The sequence below is a fragment of the Bidens hawaiensis genome, unplaced genomic scaffold (assembly GCF_021521415.1).
Source record: "Bidens hawaiensis isolate Kalapana, Puna unplaced genomic scaffold, B.hawaiensis_p1.1 tig00003956_1, whole genome shotgun sequence".
In the NCBI taxonomy this organism is placed as follows: Eukaryota; Viridiplantae; Streptophyta; class Magnoliopsida; order Asterales; family Asteraceae; genus Bidens; species Bidens hawaiensis.
In genome coordinates this window covers 1,755,241-1,767,002 of record NW_027491227.1, presented here as the reverse complement: position 1 = coordinate 1,767,002, position 11,762 = coordinate 1,755,241, and the positions used below count along the sequence as shown (strand labels likewise).

The 11,762-nt window shown below is 33.7% G+C and overlaps 2 protein-coding genes across 2 annotated transcripts; both read left to right on the top strand.

Moving 5' to 3' along the window:
• Window positions 1-273: 273 nt before the first annotated feature.
• On the top strand, window positions 274-927 carry LOC143624711 (uncharacterized). Its single transcript, XM_077095272.1, has one exon. It carries the CDS (start codon window positions 274-276, stop codon window positions 925-927), a length of 654 nt encoding a protein of 217 aa, XP_076951387.1.
• Window positions 928-3,066: 2,139 nt separating this feature from the next.
• Window positions 3,067-8,986, top strand: LOC143624697 (signal peptide peptidase-like 3). Its single transcript, XM_077095263.1, has 14 exons — window positions 3,067-3,244; window positions 3,763-3,924; window positions 3,997-4,108; window positions 5,075-5,191; window positions 5,330-5,487; window positions 6,265-6,429; window positions 6,518-6,552; window positions 6,646-6,802; window positions 6,898-6,951; window positions 7,017-7,109; window positions 7,355-7,497; window positions 7,721-7,791; window positions 8,622-8,705; window positions 8,789-8,986. Exons 1-14 carry the CDS (start codon window positions 3,116-3,118, stop codon window positions 8,890-8,892), a joined length of 1,584 nt encoding a protein of 527 aa, XP_076951378.1. The 5' UTR covers window positions 3,067-3,115; the 3' UTR covers window positions 8,893-8,986.
• Window positions 8,987-11,762: the final 2,776 nt, after the last annotated feature.

Sequence of the window (11,762 nt, the reverse complement as noted above, 5' to 3'; positions counted from 1 at the left end):
CAAGGGAGTTCGACACCGTTAAGTGTTTACCGACGGAAGAGAAAAAAGACGTCAATGGCAGATGCCAAAGAAAGACCGATAACCCCACCCAAAGCGAACGGGGGGATATCACTGGAGGTTACAAAGCTGAACGGAACAAATGACATCACATGGGCGATTGTGGTGGAAGCGATTTTGGACGATTAAGTATTATGGGAAGTCGTTCCACCTGAAGAGGACGCGGATATTGATGCGAAGAAGAATAAAACGACAAGGTCGTTTTTGTTCCAAGTTATGGAAGGTAATATTATTCTTCAGGTTTCTCAATACAAGAATGCTCAAGAAATATTGGCGGCTTTGATGGCACAGTTTATTGAGGCCGAGCGAGTCCAAAAGGCTCGACTCCTAACGTTGAAAAGTGAATTTGAGAAACTCAAGATGGCGGAAAACGAGACTGTTGATCAGTTTGCGGGAAAAATAATCGGTATGGTTTCAAAGGCAACGAGTCTTGGTCACGAATTCGAGCAAGATGTTTTGGTGAAGAAGTTACTCGACGCGGTTCCAGAAAAATACTTCAACCTAGTAGCTTCAATCGAGCAAACTGTTGATCTCGATAGTATGAGGTTTGAAGATGCTGTAGGAAGACTTAAGACGTTTGAGGAAAGTTTACGAGGAAGAGAGCGCGCTTCTGAGTCTCAAAGTCAGTTGCTTTTCAATCGATTAGAAGGTAGTAACAAAGGAAAATCGTATGATCGGTCCAGTAACCGAGGTAGAGGTGGGTCGAGTTCATCGGAACGTGGAAGAGGCCGAGATACCGGAGGACAAGGAACGTACCAAACCGAAGGACGGGTAAGAGAAAGGAAAGACCGCTCCCAGATTAAATGTTTTCGGCGTGACGAGATGGGACACTTTGCGTCCTCGTGTCTGGAACGAAGACGAGAAAATTAGGAAGCAAATCTAACTCCAACGAATGAATCAGCCGATCGTGATTTAGCAGATTATTTAAATCTTCATGAGTCGGTTTACTTAAACGAATACCGAGTTATCCAGAAAAGGCTTGAAGCCGAGAAAGTGGAAAAGAACACTTGATATCTCGACAACGGAGCGTCGAACCACATGACAGGTAACCAGTCGTATTTTTCTGAGCTCAACAAAAATATAACGGGTAAGGTAAAATTCGGGGACGGGTCGTGTGTTGATATATGCGGTAAAGGAAAGATTTTGTTAAAATCGAAAACCAGAGGTGATCGGGTTTTATTCGATGTTTATTTAATACCAAGTTTGAAAGATAATATAATAAGTCTCTGTCAAGCAACGGAGAACGGGTGTAATGTTCATATGAAGGAAGATTATTTGCTCTTGTATGACGATGAGGGTAAACTTATGATGAAGGCGTTTCGAACGAGAAGCCGGTTATACACGATTAAATTAACCGCGGGAGTTCCGGGTTATGTTAAGAAATCCACGCCGATTCAAATAAAGTTAAACGATTTGGGAACAAAAGATGATCAAGGAAAACTGTTGTTCGCTCGATTTGATGACAAGAATCGCAACCAAAGGAGCGCTTATGCGAGTTCACGCGATAGAGGGAATGGCCGGGGACAAGGTCATAAAGGAGTTCGAGTTCGGGAGAGCCGAAAGAACAAAGTCATAGATCAAGAGAAGTTCAAAGAAGTGAAGACCAAGATGATGAGGACCAAGATGGTTGTGAAAACCGAGAGGTCAAGATCGTGGGTCAACTTAAAAAGAACAAAAGAGACATGTTCGAGGTTAAAGGTCCGCCTATTCCGGTTCGGAAATTAAGGTGGTGATTGTTGGAGTTAATTCCCGAACCGAGTTATGGGTCGGGAAGGTGGGGCCGGTTCGAGCCAATGGATCGATCTCATTAATTATTTAATTATTGTAATTTGAGATAATTATCTATTTTATTTATTTAGATAGAGATGGAATTTTATTTAATAGATAAATAGGAGTTTGTGTTTTACTCTAATTGTAATCGAGCCTCTATATAACCCCAAAGAATTCATGTAGGGGTTAAGAGAGAATTGATCAAGTTTTGAGTTATTTTCTTGATTAATAAAATTGGTGAGTTGTGCCAAATATATTCTTGTGTTTAAATTCGACCCGGGCCATTAGATAGTACACTACCTCATCAGCCAGATAACTTAACATCTTAAACATTACATTAAATTCCATGATTGAAAACTCACTAGCATGTACCATGTCCACGAAATTCATCTTACCATGTACATAACTCCTAACCGGATTTTTCACAAACACACCTCCGTGGAATACTTGGATGGAAAACAATATAGCCTCTTGCCCTAATATCATTAAAAAAGCAAAATTTAGTTAAATGTTTCAAATGCTGTTGCCTAGGATACAAAAAATAAAAAATAAAAAATAAAAAAACCCTAAATAGTTAGCAAAGTTTAGGGTTATAAGAATTACCATAAACCTCATCAGGATCAAACATATCATCTGGACCACGTACGAACCAGGGAGAGATCTCTTTCATCTGATGTCATTGTTTATCAAAGGATTTTCATGATTCAAAGTGTAGAATTTGGGGAAGACGAGTGAGTATGGAGAGGGGAGTTGGGGCTAATTTGTTTAAATGTTGTATTTCTTTTAATTTGCTGGGATTATTTTTTAATTGATCTTATATGAAATTTGTGCTGTGGTTAGTTTTTTTCAATTGAAATTGACGAAAATATTCCTGGTGTATTTGGGGTTTAACATATTTTTTTAACTCCGTTTGGAAGTTGTATACAAATCGATATAATTAAAACATATTTTTATTTAAAGCGTTAAAGGTTTCGAAATTATATACGAATAAATGGAACGATTATACCTCGGGTATTCAAACAGATTTTTTTTCTTAGCGAAAAGTAAAAAACTTGACGTTTGGTTGCAAAAAATAAAACAACCTGAGGGACGATGTTTACGTTTTACTCGGGAAAAGAAAGAAAGAAAGAAATAACGGACGTTAACGGAGTGCAAGAAGAAAGAAACAAAAGAGGGAAGAACACCAACTTCTTCTTCTGGATCTTCATCACTCACATAATCAATCAATCGGATCTTCAATTCCAATACATTCGGACAAAATCAACGAGCAAACGGAAAGAAGGACACGATGAGTAGTAATCGTTGTATATGTAATTCAAAATTAACAGTAATTTATGGCTGCTGCATTCTCTTGTTCTTCATTCTCTCTCCAACAGCAATCGCCAACGACACCTTCTGCGACAACACATCTGTTTCAGTAACCTTTCCTTCCTTTCTTTCTAAATTATTATTAGGGTTTTGTTTTTGTCAAATTAGGGTTTTAATCTATGCCTGCTAATGCATTGTTTCATTCCAATTGCTTTCATTTTAAATCATTATAAACATTTACCCGACATGATGATACGACCCGATATATTAATTGAGTTCAATATCATAATTAAGTTAATCTATTATTTAGTTTCCTTGTTATAGTTAAATTATGTTTCTTTATTGTTTATCTTTTCCTATTTTTATGTCTTTGATTTTCCCATAAATTGTAATCGTAGTTTAAGAAGAAGAATAAGAAAAATAATAAGAAAATTGTTTCAAGTTTGGTTTCTCTTCTTCTCTCTTGTTCTTGGAGCCTAACCCACTCTACGGGTATATTGGGAGATTGAGCATCTCGAATCGGTCTCTATCACATGATATCTTTGTAAACATGTTACACGGTTTAACATGATTAATTCATATGTTACATGCTCTTTAAAGATATTGATATTCTTTTCACTGTTGCAGGTCATGATCAAAGTTTGGGTTGATGGTGTTGAAGCTCAAACATTAGAGGGTCTAAGTGCAACATTCACTGCAAATATTCCCAAAACCGCCAACGACCTTTCTTCCAAACACTCTGTCAAATTAACAGATCCCTTAAATTGCTGTTCCAATTTATCCTCAGAGGTCTTATATTCTACTCATCTTTAACTTCATATTCAAACTTTTTAATTTCCATTTTCAATTTGTTTTTCACAGTTATCTGGCTTTACCGCCTTGGCCCGCCGTGGAGACTGTGACTATTTAGTCAAAGCTCAGGTGGCGCAGGCGGCAGGCACAGCAGGACTGGTGGTCATAAATGATAGTGAAGGTGCCACGTTTATAATATGAACTATTCGCTTATATGAAAAACGAATGAACAAGAACAACATTGTTTGTTCATTTAGCTTAACGAACGAACATGAACACATGTCTCATTTGTCTATTAATGTTTGTAAATGTTCGTTCATTTAACTTCGTTTATGTTTGTTTGTTCATTGTATGTTTTATTAAAGTTTTTTAGGTTCATTACAATTTATTAGCCCTGCTTGCGGTGCGCACATATGATGTATATATGTGTGAACCCTCGGGTGGGCAAAAGTGAAATTGCACTAATTTTGACGTTATTTTACTAATCTCGTGAAAATAACGTTAAAAGTGACTGACGGTTAATCAGGCATCATGTAGTGGCGTTGATAGCCGAAAGACAAGGGTACATGCACCGATCAGCCGGTGTCCCGATGATTGAGTGCTATGTGCCTTATGTCCAAGGCTTGATGCAAAACTACTATCGAGCCGGGGGTCTCACCGGAAGCAGCCTCTATATCCTTATGGGATAGAGGTAAGGCTGTCTACATCTTACCCTCCTCAGACCCTACTATAGCTTTGCTATTGGTGGGATATACTGAGTACGATGATGATGATGAGGTTCATTACAATTTATTCTACTTTTGTCAGCTTATGAAGTTAAAATATCACCTAGTACAATTTTGTCTAGTTTTGTTAAATTTTTAGGCCCAACAGATTGATGTTCACATTTAAATTTTATTGGTTTTTGCTCAGTTTTGTTCGTTCTTTTACATTCGTGAACCGTTCATTTGTACTGTTAACAAACACATTCATTTTCATTTTCAACGAAAAGCTCGATCGTTTGCTCTGTAAAAGCTAAATGGATGAATGTGAACCTGCCTCGTTCGTGTTCGTTCGATTTGATTACAGGCCTAAGATCCACTGTTTTTATTTAGTTTTCTAACTTCTTTCATATTTTTATAAATAACGTTTCATGTTTTTCTTGCAGATATTGTGGAAATGAGTTGCTCTGCAAAAACTGCATTGGACATAAATATCCCTGTGGTGATGATCTCAAAACGTGGAGGAGACGCTTTGAACAAACCTTTATCAGAAGGAGGCAAAGGTAAGTATCTAATTAACATGCTTTTATTAATAAAAGTTTACATAGTGGTATATTTTGTTATATGTCTCAATAGTGTATTCATTGTTTTTCTTTTGCGAATTTGTTAGGATTGATTATTATAATTGTTTGTAATTATAGTGGAACTGCTAGTTTACGCGCCAGAAAGCCCAATCATTGACCCGGGGGCGGCCTTTTTATGGTTGATGGCGGTTGCAACTGTAGTTTGTGCTTCACTTTGGTCTGAAATCACCAGAACTGGGGAGGCAAATGGGAATTATGACGAGCTTTCACCAAAGGTTTTAAATGCATCACTTCTGAGTATACACACACACACACACACATCCACATATATACATATATGGTGGGGTTCATTTCAAAGTACCTAATTATTGCGAGAACAAAAAGAACAGATGTAAACGTTTAATATTTTGATCAGTGGTTTATATATTATTAAAATTTGTGCTTCTGAAATACAAAAAATGTGTATGTTTTCTATATGATAAACCATAAAAGTAATTTTTCTCATAGGCATTTAAAAATTTTCAACCGTTTACCTACACGTGTAAGTGGTGTGTAGGCTGTATTTATTACATATGCATGACTTACAAAGGTGTAGGTTTTATATAAACAAAATTTGCTCATTTGTTTTTTGAATTTCAGTTGAGACGATAAACATTGCATTTCAACCATTTTTTACATTTTAAAGAGTTAAGTTCGTGATTCATCCCTGAGGTTTGGCATTTTGGCCTCTTTAACTATATCAGTACCAAGTCATTTTTTTTGTCATATCATGGCCACACGTTTTATTGTTTAATCCTTTTCGTCCATTCCACCAACTCTGTTATATTTTCCTGTTAAGTAGAAGGGCACTTTGGTCATTTACACCTAAGGGACTATGCACGTTCTCGCAAGAAAATGAATGATCCATTTTGCTTTAGCAAAGTGTCTTTATTCTACCTAGAACCCTCCCCTATACACATATAATACATAATTACATGTATACATATATTAAATTATAAATACATAATTTACATATACACCCTTGCATGACTTGAAATTATTTTAATTGACAGGCCAATCACAAGGATGATGATGATAATGAAATTATTGAGATGAGTACGATGAGTGCTGTGATATTTATTATTTCAGCATCTACCTTTTTGGTGCTGCTTTATTTATTTATGTCATCTTGGTTTATATGGGTGCTGATTGTATTTTTCTGCCTTGCTGCTATTGAGGTATCCAATGTTTTTGAAATTTTATTAATTTTACGAACACAAAGAAAATTCTACATACATACTTATTTTATACTATATTTATCATCAGGGAATGCATTCTTGTATAATGGCACTGGTAAAAAGGTAATATAGAACTGAGTTTTATTGTTGGTGATCAATAGTTAATGATGATCAAATATATTTGTTTTTGTTGATTTGTTCTTTTTTCTTGCACAGTAAATGTGGAGGGTGTGGTCAAAAGACGGTCAACGTTCCTGTTTTTGGGACGACAACTGTCATGTCTTTATTGGTGTTTCTGTTTTGTATGGCATTTGCAATATTCTGGGTTTGGACCCGGAAGGAATCGTACGCATGGGTCGGTCAAGACATTCTTGTAAGCTAATTCGACAACGATCAATTATTGTTATTATCATTATTATTTTTCATTTAGTTTTTTTTTGGTTCTTGAATTTTAGTTTTTTTCAACAGGGAATTTGTTTGATAATAGCAGTGTTACAGTTAGCTCAATTACCCAACATTAAGGTACACTTGTTTATTATCACTATTATTATTTATTTATTTATTTATTTCGCATGATATTGTTCCAGGTGGCGACAGTGCTTCTTTGTTGTGCATTCATGTATGACATATTTTGGGTCTTCATATCTCCTGTATTCTTCCATGATAGCGTCATGATTTCAGTAAGTGATAAATTATATACGGGCCATTCCATATGCAATCCTGGAAACTTGATATCATATTAACCCAACCTAACTTCAAATTTCATATTAACCCATTTCATTAAATACAATTTTCAATATGACCATTATCCCCTTTGTGACCCCCTTACATTCCAAACTCTTGTATCCTAATGCAAGTTCTATGTTATATTGTGGTTAAAGCATAAGTGTTTTTTTTTGTTGTTTTTAATTCTTAATTTATGCAGGTTGCTCAAGGTGATAGCAGTAGTGGAGAATCAATTCCAATGGTTTTAAGGTTTCCGCGTTTATTTGATCCTTGGGGCGGATATAGTGTTTTGGGATTCGGTGATATTCTATTTCCGGGCCTGCTTCTTTCATTTACTGTTAGGTCTGTATCCTAAAGCACAATATACTTTTGTCATAATATATGTATCTATACTAGTGGTGGTAAATTTGACCTGTTTGACCAAAAGGATAACGGGTCAAATGGGTTGAAATCATAAAGTGTTGTTAAATGATACTGTATCACTTCATTAAAAGAAAATTAGATTATTACCTAAACAGTGTTGTTTATCTTATTTTATATAATACATTTGACTATTTATATTTAGGTATGACAAAGCAAAAAAGAGGACATGGCAGGATGGTTATTTTCTTTGGTTGGCAGTTGGATATGCGTGCGGTGTGTATTCTTCCCGTTTGATAAACTTCCACACACACACACACACACACATGTAGGGGTGTGCATGAAACCGAAATAACCGAAAAACTGAACCAAAATAACTGAACACAAGTTACATAACTCAAAAATGAGAATATGGTCTTATGCTTTTTCTGAAACCGTATTTATAGTTCTCGGTTTTGTATGTACTGTAAACTGAAAACACCGAACCGTAAAAGCCAAACCCAACTCAAAACGGACGATTGGGTTTAATTGCTTTTCAGAAACAGAATTTACGGTTCGGTCTCAGTTTTGCTTGTACTGAAATCCGAACAAATTGAACCGAAAACCCATAAAAACCGAAGCTTACCCATAAGAACCACAAAAACCAACTTTTGTTATTGAATTAATGGGTTATATTTTTTTTATTTTAATTTTAGTTTTTTGTAATTTCTAAAAAATCAATAAATGGTGCAGCCCAAAAATTACAGGCCCGAATGTTTAATAATCATCGAATCATATTAATTAACAAAAACAATTAGATACAACGTTTCAAGCCCAAATTCATTCTTTTGGATCATTTTTGCTGGCTCAAAAATTTCAAGCTCAAATGACAAAACAGGAAGACCGAAACCCAATCAAACTGAACCAAACTGAACCCATTGTGAAACTGAATAAACCAAAACGAACAGTTTTCAAACACGCAAAAACTGAATTTTCAGTTTTTTCAGTTTTTGGTTTTGTTTGTGCCCAAGATTGACCCAAACTGGCCCATGCATATGTGTGTGCGTGCGTGTATTGTTAAATTTGCATTGAACTAATTAGAGTGGGACCCGCCCCTCTTTCTGCAGGGCTGTTGTTAACATATTTGGCATTGTACTTGATGAATGGGCATGGTCAACCCGCGTTGCTCTATCTTGTGCCTTGTACACTAGGTATTTCATTTACTTAACGGCTTTGTGTTAAAATGTATTACTTAACTCTTGTATTTTTTGCGCGTTCTTTGACTTTATTTTAGGGACTTGTATCATAATGGGATTTGTGAGAGACGAGTTGAAAGAGCTTTGGAATTATAACACGAGTGAATCAAAGCAAACTGCGGTTGCAGATGAGGAAGCTTGATTAGTATCATATGTATGTGCTCCTATTGTCTCGATAGCATTGGCTTCTTTGTTACTTACCATGTGTGCATGTTCACACGCATTTATATTTTTGCAATGTGCTTACAATTCGTTTTTTAGTCAGTATATAGGATCAAGCTCTTTGCATATATACCTTTATGTTGTTTCAAGTTTCTTGTTCTTATTGGGTGATTTATTCAGTAAAATTTGAATTTGATTTGTTTTATTAACCTGTTGTGTTATGGAATCACGAGATAACTTGTTTAATTGTACTATAAATAGATAAATAACAGAATTTTGATTCTAACTTTAGTGAGTGACTGAATTACATCAAATGTTAGCATACCAAACAATAGATTTAAGTTCACAAGACCTTTTAGTTTCAGTTGCACACAGTTCCTAAGAACAGAAACGCTAACTCAAAACTGAAAACGGAGTCACAAAAATTGTTCGGCTTTTAGATTTGATTTTTGGTATCTGCTTCAACAAATCCTTGCTAGGAGGTTTGTCAGAGACGAAATATGACTGAAACAAGAAAGTTAACCAATTTCTGGTCAGATAATATTTGGATCTAAAAATGATTTAAGTTCATAACCTATATAACAAACTTCTGTGAAGGTTTACCATGTCAGCAGGTTCTGAAATTGACTCGTTGATAACTGCAAGAGTCGATCATGATGAACCTTGATTTTGTATAAATTTATTTGATTTTGGGTGTGTGTAAAACGAAAATAGCAAATTTTTTTGTTAAACATATCTATGCTCCAGAAAAATTACTTAAAACATTTTTATTGTATAGGTCAACACAAAATTTAAGATGGATAACGCATTCTAAAACCATCATCATGTCAATTTAAGAATCCATATAATGTTCCTAAATAAAGCTAGGTTATAAAAACTTTTTATATTTTAGTGTCCGCAAACACCGGTGGATTCCCAAGACAATTGATTAAAAAAAAAAGAAAAAAGAAGAGCAACTTAAACGTTGTTATGGTTTGTCTCCATATATAAACAAGGTATATATTTTGTCTAACTTGGTACCAATTTTCACAAGTCATATATGCTGCATATATGTTGTTATTCTCTGTTAAATACCTGATTGAATTTAAAATAGGTATCGTTATTGATAACAGATATCTAGGCCTTGGAGTTCTAAAACCTACAAAAGTCATAGCTGTGAGGCGGCAGCCCCTAATGAAGCCGGTGTTGGCCTTGGTGTTTCTTGCTTTAGGATTAGCAGCCTCTGTGTATCATCCTCTACACTTGATGATCCACCTATGAAGCATTACACATGTTAGAATTTATAATCTCCATTACTCCATATGTACTATAATACTATTATGTAAATCTCAAATATAATTTCGTATTTGAAAGAGAATTAGACATTCTTCTAAGGAAATCATTTCACAATGTCCTCCATTTTTGTTTTTAAAAACCACTGTCCATGGAAACTAAACAAGTCAACCTATGTTAATAACTTAATATACCAATTTCCATCAATAGGCAATTTTCTTCATAGCCATTAACGCATAATTTTTCTCAACTAAGACATCTACATAAACTAAACATTGCGATGAATAACAAAAAATAAAATAAAAAATCCCACACATATTTGTATTATTATTAACAAAAAAACATACAACCTAAAGCCCTACATAAAACCATATAATTTACACTTGTTTAAGCATAAGAAAATATATAACCTACACAACAAGATGCGATCTACATATGTAATTAAGCATCAATAAATATTATATAAGCTACACGAAAAATACATATATCCTACACATGTGTGCATTATATATGAAACACTAATTATAAGCTACATGGGAAATACATATACCCTACACCTGTGTACATTAATTATAAATAAAAATATAAAATCTACACAAAATAACTTGAATGAACTCCTAATAACTAACGTTTTTATAAATTTTTATGTATGTTCATGTTATTTGACTGTATTTGTATCACTTTTTATATCTATATTTACGATTACAATTACGAAAATTAGTTTTTACACACATGTAAATTTGTTATTACACAATTTTTTCACGTATGTAAACTTATGATTTATGTGTGTAATAAATAAATTATATATAAAATATAATAAAACTAGTCTCAAATAACGTTAATACATGAAAATAATTTTAAAAATATTTATTTGTTATGAGTTTTTTAAAGTTTTTTTTTACTTTTTTGAAGTTCCGAAATGAGTATGCTTAATTTAATATGTTTATTAGATGTTTTTGTGTAAATGATATGTTTCTTACACAAAAACATAAGTGTATGCTGTATATTTGTTTTTGGGTAGTTTATAAAATTGATAATGTTGAATTTTACGTGTAGGCCGGTTACATAATTTTGTGTATCTATAATATATATAAACGAAAACATAAAAATCTTACTTGTCGCGATGTGGTCGCTCATCTTTTTTTTTGAAGTCACTAAATTTGCTTGATTTTTAAATGAAGACTTCTGATGCATTTGACCCGAATTCACGGGTATAGGTCTTATCAAACCCAGATATTTATTAAACGGGTTATAACATCTCACTAAATTAAAAACTAATCTCATCAAATATTTGATATAAAAATCCTATAAAGTAGAGATATACTAAAAATTAATATATGTTTTATTTAAAAAAGATATATATTATTTATAATTAAAAAACCAATTTTATAGTAAAATAAAATAAACGGGTTTTGGGTCTCATCAAACCCATATAGCTTTTAAACCGGGTTATAACATCTCATTTATTTATAAAAGAATTTATCATTAAACCATAAATATATTATTAACTATCATACAATAAAAAAATAAAAATTTAAAAAATAAATAAATATTAAAAACAAATATATAAAACAACCC

What these genes read in the sequence shown, in the direction of transcription:
- LOC143624711 (XM_077095272.1), top strand. Translation starts at nt 274, where the DNA reads ATGGAAGGTAATATTATTCTTCAGGTTTCTCAATACAAGAATGCTCAA.
- LOC143624697 (XM_077095263.1), top strand. Translation starts at nt 3,116, where the DNA reads ATGAGTAGTAATCGTTGTATATGTAATTCAAAATTAACAGTAATTTAT. An exon ending in TTTATCAGAAGGAGGCAAAG is followed by an intron (nt 5,192 to 5,329) that starts GTAAGTATCTAA and finishes TTGTAATTATAG; the next exon opens with TGGAACTGCTAGTTTACGCG. An exon ending in GGCAGTTGGATATGCGTGCG is followed by an intron (nt 7,792 to 8,621) that starts GTGTGTATTCTT and finishes CTCTTTCTGCAG; the next exon opens with GGCTGTTGTTAACATATTTG.